At 36.4% G+C, this 25,977-nt stretch overlaps 1 protein-coding gene across 4 annotated transcripts in view; it reads left to right on the forward strand.

The window, feature by feature from the left end:
- The window catches only part of Efa6 (Exchange factor for Arf 6), a 593,207-nt gene that overhangs the window by 430,816 nt on the left and 136,414 nt on the right, over positions 1-25,977 (forward strand). For all 4 annotated transcript variants that reach the window (XM_069824534.1, XM_069824535.1, XM_069824537.1 and 1 more), the window contains exon 3: positions 15,868-15,921. In XM_069824534.1, the coding sequence (XP_069680635.1) occupies positions 15,868-15,921 (54 nt within the window). The remainder of the gene's footprint in view (positions 1-15,867; positions 15,922-25,977) is intronic.

Genomic DNA, 25,977 nt, shown 5'->3' on the forward strand with positions numbered 1-25,977 from the left:
TAAATAAAACATAACATTAACATGAGATGGCCATATTAATGATGATGTAACCATTTGCATACTACGCTGGGAAGTTCCGATGAAAATTGTAGCAGTGTGCTTAACATGTAATCCGTGGCACAACAGCCGACGAAGGACCAAAGTCGACCAGCAGATTGCTGGCCTCATGTCTCTCAGTAGAAGTGAAAGGTCATCCAACCAGAACGGAGATACCATGTGGTTAGCACGATGATCCCTGAGCCATTATGGTTTGTTTCCGAAAAGGATTTCGCCACCTATAAAATTCATCATGATGCTAGGTGTATACCGGTTCCATACACTGGCTGAAATTTCTTGAGAAAATTATTTCTTTCTCACGAGGACTCGAACCAGCGCACATTCTGTGACGCGAGCCTAGGCATGATGCTTCAGACTACGACGAGACTGTGCTGGACGTGTATTTAACATCTGTTTACATAAATATGTGCAGTGGTGAACAAAAAGATCGCCTGCGTTTAAATTTTTAGCTCCATGGTAGTCCGTGGCTCTGTCAAATGGTACAGTTTATATGTTAAGGTCCGAATCTCACAGCATTGTACAGGGACATCATTTTACTTTTACTTGCACTTTAATTGTACCTGCATTTCTGAATGTACTTCACTCCCACCCCTTCACTAATGTCCTTGCTCCCGTCAGACACACAAACTTACGGCTGCTGTTGCATTCGAAGTCTTCAAGCAGTGAAGTAAACACTGCAGTGTATAGTGTGTTTCAGAAATATGGTTGTGTTTTCTATAGAAGAAAGAACCTATATTAATAATATCGTACTAAAAAATTATATTCAAGAAACGAAAAATTCAATTTCGGAGAATATGCTTCAAAATGTTTTTAATAATATGCGTAAAGAATTGAAGCCTGCATTGTAATGAACGGCAACCATTTTCAGCAACTTGTTTAAAAATTCAGATTAGCTTATTTTGAATTGAGGTGGCTAGAAGCAAAGGAATGCTAGTGACATTTGTAATAACATGAGTTAAGTGCATCCAGTGTAAGCTAAAGTATGTAAAATTTTAGTGGCAAAGGGATATTTTAATCGCATCACACATTAAAACTTAAATAAAAATTTCACCGATTTTACGAAAGCTTAAATATTTAAACCCCATTTTTTCAAAAGAAACTTAAGTGCACTTACAGCCCTTTACTTATGACCCCCTCAATTTAAGTGCACTCTCTATATTGTATGATAACATCAATAATTAATATGCTAAATAAAATAGACATTACATAACGAACATAGCCGCCTGAAAAGTTGAGTTTTTGAAAAAAAAAAATGTTACTACTCTGTTGTACTTTGATAAATTCCGTAAAAGTGGTGATCAAACTGAAAATTGTAATATCGTATTTCCCTACAACATAAATGGATACACTACTTTTCTCTCCTCCTATAGCTAGTAAAATGATTTGTTTACATATTGCACTAGTAACATCAAACTCCTGTAATGGAAGGGGGCAACAGTGTTTCCGAGTATAGCCAGGTTAATGTTAAAAATGTTGGTAAAAATAAAGTGATGTCCCTGTAGAAGTAACACAGACCGTTCGTAGATAGCTGCAGTGACTTGACTTCAAACTACAGTACAGCAAAAATATAGATAAACGAGGTTCTGCGTTATGGAGTACAAAATTTGAATGGACCATAGTTGTGTTTCAGGACCATAGTTATGAGAAATGATTACAAACATAACTTCTCAGTTCTGCAGAAGGTATTAATATGTAGAAATTAGATTAATTCTGTTCTAAACCTTTTCTTATGGTCCTTCAAAGCTTTAAGATAACTGGGCAGTGCATTGAAGACTAATACATGAATTGCGAACTCCTTTTTATAACAACTTAGACTAAAAGAGAATAGATGGAGATCTGATTTTTGTCCTATATTAAACTTATAAATGTCTCGCTAAGTACTAAATGTACCTATTTTGGTTTTTAATATAAAACATCATTACGGAAAGAAAGTACTCGCATGGTAAGGTCAATATTTCTAATTTTTTTTTTTTAATTTTATCACATGATATCCTGTTATGCACACTAGCCACTTTTTTTTTTCTCTCTCTCTCTCTCTCTCTCTCTCTTTGTGAGGCCGGGAGGGAAACATCCCTTTGCACTGCGACCTGAGATCTATTGTGCGCCCCTGGGATGAGTTGCAAGCCCACTGATCGCACCCACCTCGAACCGACCTAACCGCTAACACCCTGACAACCAGTCCCGCCATCCCTCCAAGTCCGTATACCATTCCGCCTCCAACGGCCCCCCCCACATTCCTTCCTCAAACTGTCTGAGGTGTAAACACCCTTCCCGTCTCAACGGTCTGAGGTGTAGACTTCCTTTCCCGTCGGGAGGGGAGTGGGTTTCGCTGCTGGGTCACCAGCTACCACGCTTGACATATCCATGGAAGTCGGCCGAGAGTGTCAGCAGCTTCGGAGGGCCTCCATAGGCGCGATTTGAAAACCAAGGCAGACAACCGGAATGATAAGGAAAGGATGTTGAGGGAGAATAGCAAGTGGCGAGAATGAGTGGGGTTCCAATCGCCACATAAAGTTACCTGATATTCATCCATAGAAGTGAGGGAAAACCCAGAAAAAACCTCACCCAGGCAACTCGTCCCAAGCGGGGAATCGAATCCTGCCCGCTAGGTTCGGGAGGAAGACGCTATAGTGAGGGTCACATAAGAGCAGTTCCTAAACACCAAATATTGCCGTCTTGTCAGTGTTGCCAACTGTTACCAGATATCACACGATTCTTTTACGAAATGACTTATTTAGTTACCGTACTTTATGCTGGAATGTTATTCTAAATAATTCAATAGTTTGTAACATATTCTCGTAGGCAAACTATACGAGAAAGCAATCAACATGTCATATATTTTGTCTGGCAATAAGAAATTCATTGTTAAGGGTGTTTGAGAATAAGGTGCTTAGGAAAATATTTGGGGCTAAGCGGGATGAAGTTACAGGAGAATGTAGAAAGTTACACAACGCAGAACTGCACGCATTGTATTCTTCACCTGACATAATTAGGAACATTAAATCCAGACGTTTGAGATGGGCAGGGCATGTAGCACGTATGGGCGAATCCAGAAATGCATATAGAGTGTTAGTTGGGAGACCGGAGGGAAAAAGACCTTTGGGGAGACCGAGACGTAGATGGGAGGATAATATTAAAATGGATTTGAGGGAGGTGGGATATGATGATAGAGACTGGATTAATCTTGCACAGGATAGAGACCGATAGCGGGCTTATGTGAGGGCGGCAATGAACCTCCGGGTTCCTTAAAAGCCATTTGTAAGTAAGTAAGTAAGTTTGGAGTGTTTACCTTGCAGCCTTACAGTGTGGTGTATGTTGTATGGGTACAATGATCCGACCGTAAACCGACTCAGAAGAGAGTCGCTTTCAGGACCACAACATAGTGACATAAAATCTGTCACTATCAACATGCCTAAGGGCTATTACATATGAAATCGATCAGTAAAAAACCTCGCATTTTTTTAATACTCTAATTTTTTCCCTATTTATACAAGGTGCTCAGAGAGTCCATTTTTAAAAATATACTATCGAAAGTCAAACGGTTTTCGTACTACTGAGCGACAAATTTAGCGTATCTTATAAAAACAAGCCTCTTTCAGCGCCCAGAACTCTGGAACCATTTACTGCAGAACATTGAACGAGAGCTCATTTTGAAGCTAACATTTGGTAGGTTATGATAAGAAGTAATCCTTATTTTTATTGTATACAGGGAGACAGATAATCTGATTTTACTTACTTTTAGGCTTTTGCCAATTTGTAAAAATGTAAGAAATATTGAGAAAAAACCTTGCATTATTAAGAGGGATTCGGCATTGTTTGCTTAATGGCTCGGCAATAAGTTTCGAGGATATTAAATAAATTATTTTCACACGCCTAGACTTGAACGGCGCAGTACCGCACGAACTGGCCGAGGGCTGAAGATAAGCGAGCGTTGGGCGTCATTTTACTCCTGTGTTTATGAAAACGTTTGATAAAGCTAGCCCAGCTATGCGCTACTAGACGAAACATCACGTGTTTTTCTCCTGGCCTTGCTTGTCTCGGCTAGCTCCCGCCTCACAGTCAGCTGGTTACTTCACGCGCGTACTATTTAGTTTCTTTATTTAATTTTTCAATACTTTCTTGACAACGGTGCACCAGTAAAAAATATGTGTTTATTTGTACTTTCAATGCGGAATCTAACCATATATTTTAAAAATATTTTTTCGTTGGCAAAGGCGTCTTAATGAAGAAAAATCTAAATTTCTGCATTTCCGTAAAAAAAACTGTTTACATGTCAATATAAACTTTAATTTCACAGCATCAAAATAAACCATGATTTTGATCATTGGGTGAAAGGGTTTCGGAGCCACAACAGTTTAAAGTTGCTAATTTTATGAAAATACGATAAATTTAAATATTTTTAATTTAAACACTATGAAGTTCTGATGCCTCAAACTTTGCGCAAAGCATTGTATCACACTTGTCAACGGACAGAAAAAGTTTCATTGTATTTAGAAATTGTAAGGTCAATTTTCTCTATATTCCGGTCGATTTGAGATGGAATAGCCCCTACGTATGCAAACCGAGGACTTGTGTCCTTGGAGTAAGAGACACGGTGGCATTTAAAAGATAAACGTTGATTGTTAATTTTATGACTGCAATTGCTTCGCCGCGCCGCACCGATTTGATCTCGCATAAGAGCAGCTCCATTGTAAGCAAATACCACTAATTGGCCGCTATAGCAGCACACATTTGTGGACAGCGAGCGCTACTGAAGTCTTCACGTTTCAGTGATCGTGTGAATGCGCTAGCGGTTATGATGTTTCTGCCTCGCTTAACAGCTTCCCCCACCCTTTCACTTTTACTTGCGATTACAATTGATAAAAACGAAAGCAGGGCTGAGTGTCAGAATCAAACAACTTTCACAATCAAACTCGCTTCCACATCTCACTCTGTAGCACTTATTTCTTCTCGTCAATAAATTTTAATTGTTCCCAAAGAGAACAATCGCACAACATGTCTGCCTTCCCACCAAATCTACCAAACCAATCGATATAATATATCAGCTTTATCTGCCTGCCTGTCTCTGTCTGTCCGTCCGATCGTCTATCTATCTATCTATCTATCTATCTATCTATCTATCTATCTATCTATCTATGTCTGTCTGTCTGTCTGTCTGTCTATCTATCTATCTATCTATCTATCTATCTATCTATCTATCTATCTATCTATCTATCTATCTATCTATCTATCTATCTATATGTCTCTGTCAGTCTGTTTGTCTGTCTGTCTGTCTGTTTGTCTGTCTATCTGTCTGTCTTTCTGCCAGCCTGCCTGCCTACTTATTACCTGCCTGTATGTTAGTCTGCTAGCCATCTGCCTCTCTGTCTGGCTGTCTGAGTGTCTTATATTGTAACAACTTATGGTAAAAATCTGTGCTTCCATCTGTGTACTAATAGGTCTTTTACCAATCTTCAAAGGCAACATAGTAATTTCTAATAATTTACATTTCCAGGCGCCTAAAAAGTTTACCTTTTCCTTTCTGAAGCTACATCATTCGCCGCAATTTGATCAACGCAATTTAATCTCAATGATGATCACAGGTATAATTTTTCTATGCGGTTACATATCTTTGAGACACTAGTCGATGAAATGTAACTGCGACAAAATTAGAAGAACTGTTAAAGCAACAAGTAAATTACGTAATCTTCTTATGTGAGGTAGCTGCATGGAAACCTCCCGTCATAAGGGAAAAATGTTAAAAGCATCTTACTTACCGCAGTGAATAATAAATAAGGACATTTTCTTTTGTCTTTCAAGATGAATGTCTGTTGTTTATAGAGTATGTTACAGTGTATGACCAAATGTAAAAATCTATATATACAGGATTTTAACAGCTTATTCCTTGTATAGAGTACAACAACAAAAAATTCTAGTACTTAGTTCCAAATGAATACTTTTCTCAGAAGAACATAATTTTCATCTAAATTTTAATGATGTTTTACTCATTGAGCACTATCCGTACGAGTTTGATTTTTACTCTTAGCATTATACAGGGACATCATTTTATTTTTACTAACATTTTTAATATTAACTTGCCTGTACCTCTGGATCAACGCCGTTTGCTACCCCGCTTCCACGACTGGAGTTCGATAATACTGGCGTAATATTCAAACAAATCACTTTACTAGTTATAGGAGAGAAGAAAAATAGTTCATCCATTTACGTAAACTAGGAAATATTGCGCTTTTGAGTTTGATCATTTTCATTAGGTTTTTGTTTAATCAAAATACAGTATAGTATTAACAATGAGTGTTTTTACTCACGAACTGAGCTGTCCATGTGGATGTATTCATTATGCAGTGTATATTATAATGTCTACAGCACATTAGCGTACAATATAGAGAATGAAGTTAAATTGAAAAATAATCATAATATGGATATTTAAACACATTTTTGAAAATGGTGGCCGTTCATTTCGATACAGGCTTTAGTTCTAATGTGCATATTATCGCACTATGGACTATTGCACCTAATTCCAATTACCAGTTTCGTCTTTCGTAGTAGAAACTGATGTTGAAATAATTCTGTACCTACTCTATAAAAGAGTACCTTACGTACTGTAAATTCAGTCTTCATTTCTGCTCGATCCGAAAAGATAAAATTACTCAGACATGCTATCTACTATCCGTCCAAGTGGTTATGTCGTATGGTCGTAGAAAGGGAGGAAATCACGTGACTGTTAATTACTTAACGAGGCCCTTTTATTTAAGTTATTTTATACAGTTGTATAATATTACGTAGACGTCCAATTCCTAACAGAAATTAATGTTCTCAGAAAAGAGCTAAGACAGCCCAGCCACTAGCTGGTGGGGGAAACTGGGATGCGACGTAGGCAAATGGACGACAGCACCTGTGCGAAGATGATTCAATATTGAAAGCTCTTTCGTCACTGGAAAACGCGAACATATTTTTGGAACGTACTGTTTACTATGACCGTAAGGCTACTATGACTGTATATGCGGCCTTGGATCTGTGTGGAGAACAGTTGAACTTCATTAGTAGAAGGGGTGATAGTGAAGTACATTAAAAACCTCAGGTACAATAAAAATTGAAGTAAAAATAAAATGATGTCCCTGTACATTTATCCATTTACAGTTTTTAAGTAAAAGGACGGTTTTCTTGCAAATTAAACAAAGAGATTAACGTGTATCGTTGTTTCCTGTCATTAGTTATTCTAGCAACATTACTGCGGGTACTAAGGGACGGAATGCTGTTTCAAGCTATTTTTGTGCCTTAAGCCTATAGTATTGGCAGCGAATTCCCCTGACGACTCTTCGAGGGGGAGGGATCATTTTGGAAAGACTCATTGTGCGAGTGTTAAGTCTTGTGTACACTAAGCGAGAAAGATTTTGTGCTTCGCTGACTTCACACGATATGTTGTTCTTGGAGGACACGCTGTTTTCCTTGCGATTAAGAAGCTTACCCATTCGTTGTGATTGTTTACGAAATTTTTATAGGAGTTTACACAACTTTTTTCTAAAAGTTTCTCACTTTTCTAGAAGTTTGCCTTGTCCGCTACCCACATAATGACAGAATAAATTACATACTTGGCGTAGCGTCTGAAAGGGACTGCAGAATAATACAGTCTGATCCGTTTGGGTGTGGATAATATTAATTTATTATTATAAAGCTATTACGATAGTAGGAAAAATTTCTTGCTGGTTACATTATGATTAAAAGATGGGAGTTCCCATATATGACAATCAACAGTGCATAATTTGAAAGGACAAGTGAAAATCGTAGATGATTAAAATGGCTACTACAAATAAACAGCGGGCACAATGTGTTCTTTGGTATGCTAAATTTGAGACTGTTAAAAGAGTTCAAAGGGAATTTCGAAGTGAGTATGGTGTGCGTAATGTACCTAAATACGATTCCATAATGTTGTGGTATCGAACATTTCGATCGTCCAGTTCAAAGGTGCGACAACTCAAAAATTGCCATTTTTTAGTTATTTATACTACTGAAAGCCCCTTTCCGAGCTCTTTCCGATTCAGTATTGAAATAAATCGGATTTACAACCAAAAGGGGAAAAAAAAACTAAATAAACTGTTTTAGAAATAATTATAACTATGGACTTTACTAATTCATTATTAGTACTTTTCGAAATGTATTAATAATGAACTGGAAGATTGTTATAAACTCGTCCTGAATACTGACTCATTTCTAATTGTCGTGGTTATGAACCAGAACTCTGTTGCTTTCTAAGTGATTTATTTCAAATTTTCAACTGAAAATATCTCAAAACTTGTTTTTTTGATTTGTCGCACTTTTGAGCTAGACGATCGATTTGTAGAAACAGGTTCTGTGTTAAAAAAAAAAAAAAAAAAAAAAAAAAAACATGCAGAAGGTCGCAGGCGAAACCCAGTACGAGAAGCAGCTACTGTATTACTCCAACTACGAGAAAGTCTTTGGGAATGAGACGAAGCGGGGTGTAATGCTGTGAATGAATGTTGATGTCATAAAATGTCTTAAGGTCACACACGTGGGTACTCGTATCTGTATTGGCTAGCTCTCACAGCACAAGTAATAACATTGATACACACATATTGATACTATCCTAGTTACAAAATTAGATCACTGTTAATCTCCTGGTCTTTTAATCTCTCCATACAGGAAATAACATATGCAGGAGAGCGCATGTTTTTTAAACTAACGTTATAACGGTAATATTATCTATCTACTTCGTTCCAATAGATGACGCAATAGTAAGCACATTCCTTTCACGGTTGATCTCCTGGTTGGAGAACAGTATCTCTTGGCTTGGCCCTCAAACTCCCCAGACCTAACCCCTCCTGCCTTCTTCGTGTGGGGTTTTGTTTAAGAAACTACATCTTTGTGGCTGATTGAAGATTCATTGCAGAGGTAAAATACCTTAGGTAAGACGCTCAAGCGTGTGATATTGCAGGACATGTCGAGGATATTTGAACTAATATTTTCACTGTCAGTGTAGAGAACATTACATATAAATTGTGTAAAATAAACGTAAAAGTAACAGAAAGTGTGTTGAACGTAATCCAAAAGTACCAGTACCATCAAAATCTGAAAATTATGTTTTTATTCGTAGGGTTTTCACTCGGTTCATTAGATAACACTTAAATATAACAACAGATTTTATTTATCCTAATGTCTGTTCATGCCGTCTGCTCTAAAAAAAAACAAAGTTAGAATTTGTAAAATAGTTATACTCGTATTACGGGTTGTTTTGTATGGCTATGAAACTGGGCCTCTCACTTTGAGAGAGGAACAGAGGCTAAGTGTGTTTGAGAATAAGGTGTTTAGAAAAATATTTGGGGATAAGGGTACGGCCACACGAGTTACATTTGTAGCAAGGTTTCTTCGACAGATGTAGCTGGAATTATAGACTGCATTGAGTTAAATGGAAGCGGCCACACGGAGCAGTAAATGTAGCAAGTTTGGCGCATCCCAAGGTCGTGTCGCAACTCGAACGGGTCCGGGTCCATTTTTTTTCTGCGACATTTACTGCTGTTGGGTGGCCACACGTAGCGACATGGGTGGCTACACGTGCAGCTACAAATGTCGCTGCGATGTGCGGTGTGTCAGTATGTTTGTCATTTCGTTTACATATTGTAGCCAGGTCATCATTTCTTGTAACCTGGAAGTATTTGACTTCTCTGCCTTCGGTTTTCTTTGCATAATTGTTGCATCCTAACACGGCTCAATCTGGCATTTTGTAGTTTTTAAATCATACGTAGAAAAACCTGTATAAACTTTTTATATACATTTCTTAATTTTACAACAACAACAACAACAACAATAATAATATAATAATAATAATAGCAAGCAATGATCAGCGATAAAGTCATTAATAAAGTTATATTCGTGTGTCTCTTTATTCAATGAAAAACAAGCGTGATGAAGTTATAGTCGGAGGCACCGATTTTGGCAGATGACCTCGATGACATTTCCAGTAGGCGAGCCAATATTATTTGTGTAAGGTGCGAGAATGAGATGCGATAACTTTCTGAGTCGTTCATATTTTCATAACAGCAGCTCATATCAATTATCCTTATTATGAAACACACCACGGTACAGTCCTACTCAAAGAATACCTTTAATAAATGTAAATGACTTCCGTTCGCAATGATTTAACAATACGTCTCCTACATTTTCTAAATTAAATTAATTCTTAATTAAAAGGAAAAAGCATTGCATTGCGCATATATATATATATATATATATATATATATATATATATATATATATATATATAATCTTACCCTTACCAGATCAATATACAACATTTGTCCAGTAATAATCTAGGGATCGTCTACTGGTGGTGCGACAATTCAAGTTAATAAAATTACGATTCTTCTTAATAATCAAAATATAATTTCGTTAATTGGGTAAAATTGCATGCTGCGGAAGTTAGATTTATATAAGAGTATAATAAATAGGATTGTAATGGATAGTACAAGGACAATAATTTCTTCTTTATGAGTGAATCTTTGTTTTAAATTTAAAGGCTGCATGTCTGCTAGTTAAAAAAAAAAATAAATCGGTATAATTATTTTGATCATTACTGCCTCCCATTTTCCATCCCTTAATGTTCGTATTTCGTAAAACTCAGTCTTATCTATTGACTAAGGATTAACATATTTCCATATATAAAAGATTATATTTCCATTTCGTACAATATTCTGGTCATGAGACATAATCATATACTTTGTCTTTTCGGGATTTACTACCAAACCTATCGCTTTATTTGCTTCAAGTAAAATTTCCCTAATCGTTTGTGGAGTTTTTCCTAACATATTCACGTCATCCGCATAGACAAAAAGCTGATGTAACCCATTCAATTCCAAACCCACTCTGTTATTCTGAACTTTCCTAATGCATATTCTAGAGCGAAGTTAAAAAGTAAAGGTGATAGTGCATCTCCTTGCTTTAGCCCGCAGTGAATTGGAAAAGCATCAGATAGAAACTGGCCTATACGGACTCTGCTGTAAGTTTCATTGAGACACATTTTAATTAATCGAACAAGTTTCTTGGGAATACCAAAGACACATATATACTACTGTAATAATTGTTTAGTTTTTGGAGGTGACTGTCCAGAGTGCACAAATACTCGGGCGTGCATGTTTACTCTTATGTCCTACCCATTCCACTGCGACAGAGATAACAGCCGATCTTGCAGCGGTGAGGACTCGCTCTCCAGTTCACATTAAGAAAATCCATCTGCCAAAATCCCTGGCGCGACCTATACAGGGGAATGGAAAAAGTTGCACAACGCAGAACTGCACGCATTATGATTATATTCTTCATCTGAGATAATTAGGAACATTAAATCCAGACGTTTGAGATGGGCAGGGCATGTAGCGCTTATAAGGGACTGGATTAATCTTGCTCAGGATAGAGGCCGATGGCGGGCTTATGTGAGGGCGGCAATGAACCTCCGGGTTCACTAAAAGCCATTTGTAAGTAAGTAATTCCTATACAGATATTACACGCATTCATAGGGGTTTCCGAAAATCCCCAGTCGCTTTTTAATAATTCCAAGTGAAGATGAAATGAGAATGTGAAGAGAGTGGGTGGAATAATGGTGATAAATGGGAGTACCCCGAGAAAAACCTGCTTTATCCACCACAAATTACATTGCCGGGGATATTAGCTAGTCCGCTTGCATGGAAAATAAGCGTGCTGGCGCTTGAAACAGAGACTCTGAGGTCTGAACCTCACAAGTGATACCAAAAAGGCACTACTTATGAGGCAACTAGGCCAGGAGATAATGGAGTAGGGTTGCCAGTACCTTTCTTCTCCATTGCATACATCGCCGACTAGCTACATATTACACTAATCAGACTTCAGATGCATACAAACAATTGTTCTTCCTCTGACACATATCGTCAAGTGAGATGTATACTGCCTGATAATAGATGTGCTTTTCAGCCAGAACCTCAATCAGAGAATTTTTTGCTAATATTAGTGCATTTGACTACCTCCGTGTGTGTTGCATGCTGGCTTCCAAATCTGGAGATTCCGGGTTCGATTCCCGGGCTCGGCTCTCGGCGAATTTTTCTTGAAGAAACATTACTTTGGTATCTAGAGTCTGGAAATTTGTATGATTGTGAGTGTGATGGGTTAATATTAATTAGCCAGTCTTCAAAAATATAAAGAACAATATCAGGACTGTCACTGGGCAGTGACCTGAACACACGTTTCAGCGTTACACAAGCCAATAGGGATTATAAAGAATGGACACTTCGCGTCGGTACCTTTGATGTAGCCGGACTGATTTCAATGACCTTCAAGCCAGCTAGAGCGTGAGATTCTGCTTTCTCCCTAGAGTTAGCGCTGACATCACACCAGCTAGCAGTCGACACAGCGGAAATATAACACATATAATTAATAATCTAGGTACATTATGTACTAAAATAAAATAAATTAGATCCATGAAATAATTAATCCGTCATTAACTGTAATGTCTAGACTCTAGATTTCCTTTATAATGAGAGTTGAGATGTTGACCCCAACAACAATTAAAATATGTAATGATTTGATAGCACTGAAAATGGAAAAAACAAAACTCTTATGAGAAGTAAAACCATATACCTATATTATATTATGTACAAATATTAAACTAATTTGATATATAATTTTATAATGTATTATATTATTTTATAATATAATTTATTATATCTGAAATATAAAAAAAAATATTATTACAACTAGTTCGTCACTGAGAAATAAGGAAAAGCTGTTAACTTGAATTTATTTGAAGCAAAGCGTTACTGGATTTTGCAATAAGGTAGGCGAAGTTTGAATCCTGTGTCTCAACTCTATTCTCAGTTATTATCTTAGCCTATGCTCGATTACACTAACCTCTAGCGCTTGAAAGTAGAACTAAACGCTGGCGCACAGAGAAACAAAACACAGGAAAATTCGTTCAGTGTCCATTCTTTATAATCCCTATTCACTGGTTACATTGTTGACAAGTAACTCCATGTGTTAGCACAACCATAAAGCACTAATAGATGCTATAGAGTTACGCTATAGTGCGTAATTTTTATAGCTACATTTTTTTACCTTCATTTTTCGAAAACTATATCTTTTTCCCTATCGGGAATCAAACCGGTGTTGATTGAATTCGTAGTCAGAAACATTGAGGTACAGCTGATATTCACATAATCTGAAAAAAAAAATCTGTTGTATGATTCGTGTTATTGTGAACGTTGTCTCTATACGTGTGGTGTACAATTGGTATGATTTAATATTTCTTTCCATGCTGATTGCTAAATGTGATTTTATTGCTGAATTGAATTTTGACTCCGGTTATAACCAACCATTCAGCACTGCACTGGTTTTAAATAACCTGATTATAGATGACAAAACAGACAGTAATTAAATATGTACCTACACCTTGAAATTAGCCTCCACAAATTGTTTTCAACGGATTTGCTGTATCCGCTCCAGCATTGTCCCATAGCCATCTGCTGTCATTGAATCGTATTGCATATTGTTTAATTAGGTATACCACCCAGAGGCGTGCTGTACTGTACAATCCCAGCCAGTACAACACGGAATACCTAGTTTGATTGATTGGTTTACATGTAAGAGAGTCGTGACTAGAGATCGGCACAGAATGAAGAAAATTCTGCCAAAATTTGAAATGTATTTCAGCAAAACATAAAATATTTCTATGCTCGAACATGCCGAAATGTAGTAATTATACACCTGGTCGCAGTCCTTTAATGCATGTCATTAAAATACACCTACTCATTAAAGTACAGGTGTTCAGCCAATTACAACTCAGCTTACAGGTGTCAGCCAATGACTAGTCAGCTTTGTACCGTTATAAAACCGCAAGTATCGATTATTCTCGGATATGCAATCGAAAGAGAATTAGCGAAAAGTCACGGAGGCTGAAAATCCAATACTGTCGCAGAAGGTTATGTTCTGTTACTATAATAATTAGCGTTAATTGTAAATAATATTCAAATAAATTCAATTTGTCATCTCGTTTTTCAATGTCGAATTCAAAAATCAAGGTTATATCAAGTTTAACGGGATTACATCAAGGTCAATGACATTATTGTTCCTCGAAAAAAAATCAATACTTTCGCGTCTGCGCACATCTCATAATTCACGCCCTAGAACAAGGTCACTTCCGATCTTGTCAGATACAAATAAAATGTATACATCTGAATAATTTCAAGTTAGAAATATGGTCGAGCATAAAAAGTCGTATGAAACTTGCCTATAATAGTAATTAAGAAGCTCGTATGAAAATTATGAAACTCGCGCCCAATCTTGTCAGATACAAATAAAATGTATACATCTCAATAATTTCAAGTTAGAAATATGGCCGAGCATAAAAAGTCGTATGAAACTTGCCTATAATAGTAATTAAGAAGCTCGTATGAAAATTATGAAACTCGCTTGCGCTCGTTTCATAAACATCCATACTCGCTTCTTAATTACTATCAGTATAGGCTCATTGCATAATGTACTATTGTTTTCTAAACTATTTGCAGCACGTTTGTATCTATATTTATAATAGTAGTGACTGAATTGAATTGAAAGAGAGGTAAATGGGAGGAGAAACTTTGAAAGGTACAATACGTTCTCCTTTTTCTTCATTATTTCTTTTGTATTCTGTGCTCTTTCTCATTTTGTCTTTTCCACATGTTTCTCTGCTTTCCATTTTTCTCATTTTCTTTTCCTCGCTTTTTTCTCTCTCTGATCATACCTTCTTCCTTCCCTGCTTCTATTCCTCATTTCTATGTGTCTAGTCTTTATGAACACCCTGTACTTTTTCTCTATATTTAGTACAATGAAAAGGTGAAAGTAAAAATTCATTATACAGAGTGAATCAAAAATCTGGAACCATATAAATATCTCCCATATGCTTGATTTTCGATTACTATAGGTGTTACCAGTATTTGTGAGACCAAATGCTCTACCAGTGACACATTCGATTCTAGCCCTCAGCTATCCCAAAGGCCGCCATTTTGAATGCAACTTTGAAATTTTAAGTGGAAAGGGGGTCATGTGAAAGTTTCTGAGAAAAACAATGGTGCAATCCGTTTTAAGATATCTCTAATCGTTTTCAAGTTATTTAAAGGTAACTGTCATAATGACACAAACATTAGTTACTGCATCTACAGATTTTTTGTAACATGGTACAGTACTAAGAAGGCTTTGGAAAAGGTATTTTATGCAATTCTGGTAATGAACTTTTCCTGCTTTACTGTTTGGTTAACCTGTGGCAGTTTCAATGCATTGTTGTGATTATTTGAAGCTTTCCTGTAACAAATGTCTTGATTTTCGTGATGGCATTATCGAAAAAGGAAAGAATTGATATTCTTCATTCTGGTAGGCTAAGCCATAGAAATGTTGCAGCAGACTGAACGAACAGTTCTCTGGACATTGGATTGGTCTGCATGGACCAGTAGAATGGCCGGCCAGGTCTCCTTTTGGGATTACATAAAGAGCTTGATATATGAAGAGAAAATTGAGGATGTGGATAGAACATTTTATAGCATTTCCGGGGTGACTTTAGCACAGGCTTCAATGATACGATTCTTTAAATGTTCCACATTCTCAATTTTCTCTTCATCCTATCAAGGGTTGTTAAATCTGGAGACCTGTAGTATTAAGTTACAATAGGTGAGGATTGCTATGCAGTTTATTTTATAATTTGGCTTGCATTGAATTCCCCTCTCAAGTGGCTGTAATTTTACTGTGAATTGTATTAATGAAGAAAGTGAATGAATTCTGATGCATTGTTTTTGTCTTTTCTTGCAGTTTTGAAATGTCTACGGTTATCAGCCGACCCTGTCACGTTAAAATTGAAACGAGGTAAGGTATAGCATATGACTTGAAGCTTGTGCGGATTACGATGTCCTAAGAAAGAAACTTCAATGTTGGTGATGTGTCTTTACAAAATAGGCTATACATCACTGATTGCCAGTGTTGCCAAGTAGGAGAAATTTTAATTCGTGTGACGATAGAGAAGTATAAAGGCCCGCTCTCACTTAGCGGAATCGAATCGAAACGAAAAGCAAATTAAGCCGTCAAGAATGGATGTGGTTCATTTGTTTTTTCACGAAGGTTTCACGAGAACTTACGATCATACCCGAAACAAGAAATTCTATTCCGGCAGTGGAACAAATATTCTAGCTCATGAATTCTATTCTGTTCGATTCGATTCGACGCGACGCTTTCTGATATCTTTCATTTAAATACATTCTGAAGAGAAATTATGTTCGATTCGATTCCGCCAAGTGGGAGCGGGCCTTTACACGTCAACGGAAATGGAAAGGTCACGAGGATTTTACTAGAGGAAAGTAATGTTCAACAAGTTTTCATTATTGTGTGTTCTTGCTGCTCTGTGAAGCTATGAAACCAAATACAGGACCTAACATCGAAACCATTCCAAATACACAATGGAGTTCGTCAAGGAGATGCATTAGCATGCCTCCTATTCAATATTGCATTGGAAAGTGTCGTCAGGAAGTCTGAAGTGCAAACACGGAGCAACATTTTTTTATAAATCCACACAAATATTGGCATTTGCGGATGACATTGTCATTATTGGCAGATCCGTGAAATATGTAAAGCAAGTGTTCCTTTCCTTGGAACAGGCTGGAAAAGAAATAGGCCTCATTATCAACGAGAGGAAAACAAAATATATGTTGGCAGATAATGGAAAGATAGTTGACAAAATAGACAGCCTGCAGATATCAGATTATAATTTTGAGAAAGTTGACAACTTTACATATTTAGGATCAGTGGTCACTAGCGATAATAACATGTCCAAAGAAATCTCTAATCGATTAATGAAAGCAAACAGAGCATATTTCGGCTTGAAATATCACTTTAGTTCGCATGCTCTATCCAGGAAAGTAAAAGTTATTCTTTACAAAACATTAGTGAGACCAGTTTTGACATATGCGGCAGAAACGTGGTCAATCTCCAAAAATGATGAAAAAAGACTGGAGATTTTCGAAAGAAAGATTCTGCGAAGGATCTATGGCCCAACATTGAGGAAGGTCTCTGGAGAAGGAGATGCAACTATGAATTATATAGACTTCTAGGAGAGCCAAATATAATCAATACAGTTAAAACTAGCAGATTGAGGTGGGCAGGACATGTAATACGCATGGACCCAAGTGAACCTTGCAAAAAAATTGTAATAACAAATCCGGGAGGTCAGAGAAGACGAGGTCGACCGCACTTGCGATGGATTGATGGAGTGGAAGAGGATGCCAGAAAGTTGGGGTGCAAGAATTGGAAGGCTGCTACACAAGATAGAGACGGATGGCGACAATTACTAAGGGAGGCCCAGGCCCACCAAGGGCTGTAGCGCCAATGATGATAATGATGAAGAGAAATTATGTTCGATTCGATTCCGCCAAGTGGGAGCGGGCCTTTACACGTCAACGGAAATGGAAAGGTCACGAGGATTTTACTAGAGGAAAGTAATGTTCAACAAGTTTTCATTATTGTGTGTTCTCGCTGCTCGGTGAAGCTATGAAACCAAACGCGATGCATAATTTTACGAAATCTCAATGTGTAGCATTTTACACTCCAGAAGTGCTTTTGACATTTAATTGGGCCTATATCAGAAAACTATGCCCCTAAATGATCAGTCTTTGGAGTTAGTGGGACATTTTATATTTCTAGAGTGACTTTCGGAAATATACTCGTACATTAGACGGATCTGGCAAAACTTACAGGCCGCTTCTGTTTAGTAATGAACTAACGACATATAGATGTAAATTTTCCTCCTAAATATAATTTTTAAGTCCCAAAGTGGCAAAGAGAGAGAAAAATACATTCAGAGAGACTATTTTTAAACATTGAAAGTAGTGTGTTATTTTTTTGGCCTTTGTAGCATAACTTAAATGTAATCTTTTCTGATAAAATTCGAGTTATTATTGCTCAAACGTCGATTTTGACATTTAATTATACAGTACGTTCGGAAAGTCACTGTGCACGTCTAGAACATCATAATACTTAGTACGTTAAAATGTATGTGAGATAAGAATGTATTTTATGCAAAGAAGCGTATAAAATTAAAATTATGTTTACAAAAATTAACTGCGCACTGATTTTCCACACACACTGTATCATAAAGCTGTGCCCTTGATTAGTCTTGAGAGAAAGTGGGAAATGTTATTTTTTGAAAATATTCATCGAACGAATATGGGAAGGTTAGAGTGGGGTAGATGATGAGACAGCTAAGTGACAGGAGGCCGAGAACTGTAATCTTTGAAGTAAAATTCGAATTCATTTTTGGTAAAACGTAAATTTTCGCATTTTATACTGCGCGTTCGGAAAATTAGTGTGCACTTCTGTAACATTATTATACCTACTTTAAAACTATATGTAAGATGAGAATGTGTTTTTATATAAACTAGTGTGTAAAATTAAAACTAGATTTACAAAAATGTAAGTGCATTGGGGCTCTGAAACGCCCTGCATGATGAAATTGCGCCTGTTATTGGTCGTAAGAGTAAATGGAAAATTTTACGTGTATTGGATAATTTTTTTTGGAATATTGATCGAACAGTGCTAAACTTAGAAGGTGCTGCTGTCCAGCGATGACACGTAAAGAGAGATTTTTCTTCGAGGAGAGAATTCTTAAAGCCCTAGTGGAAGAGAGAAAGAAAATATAATCAGAGAACTGTATTTAAACGCTTAATAGCGTGTTTTCCTCCTATCAAAATAAGGTAATCTTTTCAAGTAAAATTTGAATTAATTTTTGGCAAAACGTCGATATTAGTGCTTAATTTCTCGTATAACAGAAAGCTGCATCTTTAAATAATTCATTTTTGTAGTTAGTGCAAAGTTTTATGTCTGTACAATAGAGTAACATTCCGGGAGTATCCATTAGAGTCGGGCAAACAGCCTCTTACTCCCGCTCGTTCTCGTAGGCGAGACTAGCTGGCCGATAATGCCAGTTCCGAGAATCGTATTCTCGAGATTGGCACTCTCGGGAACGAGGAATACCGGGTCCCGGCCTGTTATCGCACGGCCGACTTATCGTTACGAAATGCGTACACTGACTGCCGGCTTAATTGCCGCTCATCACTGCAATTCGTGACTCTTTCTGAAATATTAATGTTCATAAAGTAATTTAAGAAGGCACAGCAGTGTGGTATGCAATAACACAGCACATTATGATTGTCGACATTCTTACAGAAGTCACACTATTTTAATGAACTATTTATTTCCTTTCTGGAGAAGCAAAATAATGCAGCACTTTCAGTCGTTACCTAATCCTAAGCTAATCTAAAACAACAACAAGTTATGGTTGGAGCTATGATATATTTTCTCGCTATCAGCATTTCGTTGACATTCCATATTTAATCATTCGATAGTGTTTTGTATACGCTAAAGTAATGGATATCACACGACTGTATTATTATATTGCGCGTTCACATCTGGACGTTTCGTTGTTATTGCGCTGTGTAAGGACGAAATAAATTAATTAATACTTATTTATATTATTATAAGGGACCAAAGACTCTGACAAAAGATATTTTTGTTTTCCAACTGATAAAATGCTGAATGTGAAATGGAAACACTTTTGCAAGGGGAAGGACAGAATTACGAAATAGAGTAGATCCTTTCACAAATTGATCATAATTACTTACAAACGCGTTTTAAGGAACTCGGAGGTTCATTGCCGCTCTCACATAAGCCTTCCATCGGTCTCTACCCTGAGCAAGATTAATCCAATCTCTACCATCATATCCATTTTTATATTATCTTTCCATCTACGTCTCTGCCTCTCCAAACGTCTTTTCCCTCCGACCATCCAACTAACACTCTATATGCATTTATGGATTCGCCCATACCTGCTAGATGTTCTGCCCATCTCATACCTCTGAATTTCATATTCCTAATAATGTCAAGTGAGGAGTACAATGCGTGTAGTTCTACGTTGTGCAACTTCATCCATTCTCTATCCCTCTTAGCCCCAAATATCTTCCTAAGGATCTTATTCTCGAACAGCCTTAAGCTCTGTTCCTCTCTCAAAGTGAGAGTCCAAATTTCACAACCATACAGAACAATCGGTAATATAACTGTTTTATAAATTCTAACTTTCAAGTTTTTTGAGAGCAGGGTGGATGACAAAAGCTTCTCGACCGAATAATAACAGGCATTTCTCCCCATATTTATTCTGTGTTTCCTCCCGAGTGTCATTTATATTTGCTATATCATAACAGAGAATAAAAGAGGGAACGGTTATTATTATTATTATTATTATTATTATTATTATTATTATTAAATTAGTTACTTTACGACGCTTTATCAACTGCTATCGCTATCTAGCATCTGAATGAGATGATGGTAATGCCAGTGAAATGAGTCCAGGGTCCAGCGCCGAAAGTTACCCAGCATTTGCTCTTAATGGTTGAGGCGAGAAGACTCAGCCAGGTAAAGGCTGGTTCACAATAAACGGGGAACGGAAACGACAACTAGAAATAATGTTAAAATAAATGCATTTAAATGTGAGCATTCACAATTAACGAGAAGATTGCCGGAGCCCGGGAACGGGAACGTGAAAGTTAATTGTGAATGCTCACATTTAAATGCATTTATTTTAAGAATATTTCCGTTATCGTTGTCGTCTCCGTTCCCGGTTTATTGTGAACCAGTGTTAACTTGTCCCAACCAAGATTCGAACCGGAACCCGATCGTTTCACAGTCAGGTGTGCTAACCGTTACTCTACAGCGATGGATTATTATTATTCTTATTGTTATTAATTGTTATTAATTATTATTATATTATTATTATATTATTATCATTATTAGTATCACTGTTATCATCATTATCATTATCGTAATCATTAGGATGACCAAGATTATGATTATCAGGATTATTATGATGGTTATTATTTATTATTGTCTTGTAAGTTACCATTAGGTACAACGAATTAGAAATCTTATTAATTCTTAATTTGTTATTCTCGTTCCTATAACATATAGGATAATTATTGTAAACCATATAGGCCTATGTCATTTTATATTGCAACATGGCTGCAATACAATAAGGATTGTTCTGTAACAATACTTTATAACGTGCACACCAGTAGAAAGTGTAGTTTTCTATAGTATAGGCTGGTTCACAATAAACCGGGAACAGAAAGGAGAACGGAAATAACGTTAAAATAAATGTAGCCTACAGTATTTAAATGTGAGCATTCAGAATAGTTAATTGTGAATGCTTACATTTAAATACATTTATTTTAACAATATTTCCGTTCTAGTTCTCGTTGCCGTTTCCGTTCCCGGTTTATTGTGAACCAGCTTTTAATATTTTCATGTTTCACATCATTGTGTTACAAACTATTTTTTTATTTAGTTGCTATAAAAGATAGCCTAATTACTGTAAAGTGTAAACCATCTTGGGCTATATAGCCTCATTTTCAACTACCTGTATTAAAATATCATTTAATACTATCCGTACAATAACGGGTTTTCATGCGTTGAAGGGTTCCGTACAAATTTTACGGAACAAACGTTTGAGTCATGAGTCTTTCGCAAACAGCTCTTTGGTTAACTCACCGTTATTCGAGAACCAGTAAAGATTTTGAGTGGCCATCACTTTTAAAATTAATTCCCATCCTTTCTCAACATTTCTCTCGCTTTGACCCCCCATCTGACGTGAAAAACAAAAAAGTTTTCAGCCTACAAAGGTGAAGTTGCAAATGTCTATTCTGAACACATCAATCTCCATCGAAGTTAATATTTTTTTCTCGCTTTCCAAAAAATATTTTCAGTTCGATTTTTTTCCTATGTTTTCCTTAGACATTGAGCTATCAATCCAAAAAATTACAGCGCGATTGATTAAGTATTATAGGAGCTACGACATGATATATATTTAAAGAACCGGGAAGTGTATAAGCTAATGCTTCCTATAGGAGCACGGCCCGAGCGATATCGCTTGCTTATCAGTACTACAGTCCCGCCTAGACTCCGAGACTGTCGGGAATGACCTATCGGTAATCCCGGGACCAAGAGAATCTAGTGTTCTCTATCAATGAGTCATTTGGCTACGTTAGGTACTCGCGCACCGAGCGAGACTACGATGATTGCGCAACCGAGAACGGGCGATAATATGAGGCAGTCTGCCCGACTCTAGTATCCATCAAATGAATGTGGAAAAAATTTGCAGTTTGTTCCTCTGTATTGATGTCACGTAGAGAGGGAATTTTGTACTCATAATATATTCGGAGGATATACAGAGTGGGCACAAAGTCACATTACCTCCTATAAATACCTCAAATGTACACACTATGTATTTTCGTTCATAATGCAGACATACATCCAATTTGCACTAACTGTGTGTCCTAAGTGTCCAAAGGATCAATATGTCCCCCGTCATTGTATGATTGTTATTAATTTTTACTGTTTTGGCAGATAAGTGCAATGGATTTAGAATCTTTGAATAAAGATTTATTCTATAAATAGTATTTATGTTTAAGGAGGTTTTTGGTTTATTTATTATTTTTATTTTGTTAATTATTTTTGTTATAGTTGGTGTTGCCTTTTTAACCTTATTAGAGCGTAAAGTTCTCGGTTCCTCACACAAAATAATGCGTCGCCAAGTTCAGTACCTATGTCATTTGCGTCAGCATTGCTGGTGTAATCTGTTGGAAAGCGCGTCGCACGGAGTCCTTCAATTTATCAGTGGTGTCGGGCCGTTCCTGTGCAACAGTGCTCTCGATGAAACCCCACAACACGTCACAGATTTCCAGTACGCTGGATTGGTCCTGGGTCACCCATCTTACCAGCTCCTCTCGACTGGCCACCTCGCAGTCCTGACCTCACAATCTGTGATGAACTGGAGGACACCGTGCGACGCGCTTTCCTACAGATTACAGCAGCAATGCTGAGGCGAATGTCACACCGAACCTGGCGACGCATTATTTTGTGTAAGAAGAATGGTGGGGGAAATACTGAACCTTTGGACACTTAGGACACACAGTTAGTGTAAAGTGGATGTATGTCTGCTTCATGACAGGAATTACGTAAATAGTGTGTATATTTGAGTTATTTATAAGGGGTAACGGGACTTTGTGCCCACTCTGTACATTTGAATTAGGATGCTATTTGTATGTGACACTATTTTATGTCATTAGCACTTTATTCTACAGTATTCAGAACCCCTAGACTTTTTTATAGTTAAAAGTATTTAGACCAAGCACTTGTATTTAACCGAAAAAAGACATACATTATTGCCATTATACGTCTAATGCAATTCTGTATCTTTCAGGTAATTAAGGAATTTTAGGAGCCTTTAAACCTCCACATTCACCCTTCTGTTTGTTCATGAATATTTAATGTTACATAAATAAACGTTAAAGGATTGGTGTAGATTTTGTACAAAGAGGGGAATGCCAGCACTTACAATGGGAGTCCATTGGAAAAAAAAAAAAAAAAAAGTACTTCCAAGGGTGTATATGCCCCTTTAAACTGACTGAAGATATTGGGAATTTAGTTAATACTTATCCTAAAATACACTACTTAGGCCCAATTGTATAAAACTCCCTGATCGATGATTGGAAAGTGAACCGAATTCAGACACTTCTTCTATTGTATAAAACTTTTCTGCGATCAAATTACCTTGGTTCAAATGCAATCTGAGTTCACGTGAAAAGGATTTGGCAACATCGCATAAACAGGTGAAGTATGTGAGCGCGGACTATGTTGTACAGGTTTGTTCAGTGTTGCCAGTCTAGCGACTTTAACTCTTTTCCAACGACAATTTCTTTTAACTTTTATATGGCTTAAATAGGGATTTAGCGACCTTTTTAGCACCCCTTAGTGACAAAATTTAATCTTTCTTTGTTAATAATGAGAAATCTAGCGACTTTCCAACTACTTTTTGGCGTCTTTCCGTACACCCTGTTGGAGACACTGGTTTGTTTTGTGCATTGTAAATAATGGCAGACAATAACAAGAAGGTTGATCGTTCTCCAAATTGTTATCATGTTATGGTGTTTGATACTGCTAAACATAATAAAGCTTTATAAAACGACAATTTTCGTTTAGTAATACAGTTAATTGAATTTTATGAATGTACCTATCATATCCATTAATAATTAATGGTTGTTATATAAACATAATATAATTATAGGTTATGTTAGTTGATACTGCTGAACACGATAGAGCCTTATAAAATATAAGAATGTTTGTGTATTTAGGCAAGAAATTGAAAAAAAAAAATGTAAATGTACCTACCATCTATTAATATTATTAATAATAATGGATATTTTATTTGCACAATCTGTCACTCTTATATTTCAAACAAAAAAGAAATAACTGAACTTGGATCATCTAACTTAATCGGAGAAATTTCTTCAGTCAAAGTTGACTTTAGTTTGAGACAAATTAATAACAGATTAGACTTTATACAAAAAATTCCAAGTTCAGCTAGAACGAGGGTCAATTTAACCTCTGATCTAAGATTAAATGGTTTATACAATCGGCCCTTAGTGTTTTATTTAAAGCATTTTGTTTCTCCAAACATAAGCAAATGCGAGTAAAATCATATTAACATTTCTGTCTGAAATATCTCACAGATTAATTCTCTGAAATTAATGACATGATTTACTGTTCATCTGTAAGTATTTTTGAACATAGTCTATAATTGAAGCGTTGGGCCGAATAACGGTCTATGTTACAATCTGCTAACTGTGCAAGAGGACCAAAAATGTTACATCGTAATTCCGCTCATAAATTTACTATCGGACGGGCAACATAGACCGTTATTCCATCAACATGTTTTGTACACTAAACGAAGTATACGATTGTATGTTATTGAAAGTCATATTACACATCATAGACGTTTGTAACATTTTTAACTCCACAGAAATGCTACTGGGGAATGCAGACAATAAACAGTTTTATATGATCAGAATATTATGAAATATACAAAATCAATAAAAAGGTTAAATTATGAACAAAATGATTATGACATTTATTTTTAAATGCTATATATTAATATGAATTAACACCAGGTAATTTATTAAAGTTATACTCATTGTCATATTATGAATAAACCTACAATATTGATCAAATAATAATACTATTATTAGAAAATAACTGCAGTATTGAGATGTAGGGACACCATTAAATTAATTAATGAAAGTTGTAACAATAACAAACGAATAAAAAAAATTAAATATTACAGTTGAGAAATTGTTAGGGGATGGAATTTGAACCCCTCTCCCGAATTTTCAGTATCCATACCAACAGGTGGCTTATTTATTTAGTATAAATTTAATAATAATGAAGACAATAACAATCACAGTTTTTAAATGCTGACTGTAAGAGAGTAATACATTTTAAACAGCTCCTGCCTGACATCAAGAGCAAGCTGTAAGCACATCTCCTTACAAGAATTTCCACAAATCTGTTCCTGAAAGGAAATAATTTGATAAAATTCTAAGATAAACTATATTGGTAAAAAACAACATAGACGAACTAACACTAGGTAAAGTGTAAATTAAAATACAACTAATAAAATACTGCAAAAATAAGAGGTAGGAACTTACATTACTTGGGGGATCTTTCGCACTAACTTGCGACTTCGTCTTCCTTATTCTATACTCAAGACCACTATCTCTCAGCGACCTCCGTGACACATCTTTCCAAATATTAATATTAATATTAATTTGTCTGGATCTTTTTGTTTAATGTATTTAGCCGGTCATTATCTACCGTAGAAATCTTCACTGTCTTGCAGTAATAGATAGATTAACCGAAATCTAATACACAGAGTTCAAGTATCCAATCTATTCGTAAAGAAAACAAACTCCCGTGCAATAACTTCCGATATGATGTAAACAACTGGATACACTAGAAGTGACTAGTGACATAGACCGTTGTTCCAAC

The sequence above is a fragment of the Periplaneta americana genome, chromosome 4 (assembly GCF_040183065.1).
Source record: "Periplaneta americana isolate PAMFEO1 chromosome 4, P.americana_PAMFEO1_priV1, whole genome shotgun sequence".
Taxonomy (NCBI): Eukaryota; Metazoa; Arthropoda; class Insecta; order Blattodea; family Blattidae; genus Periplaneta; species Periplaneta americana.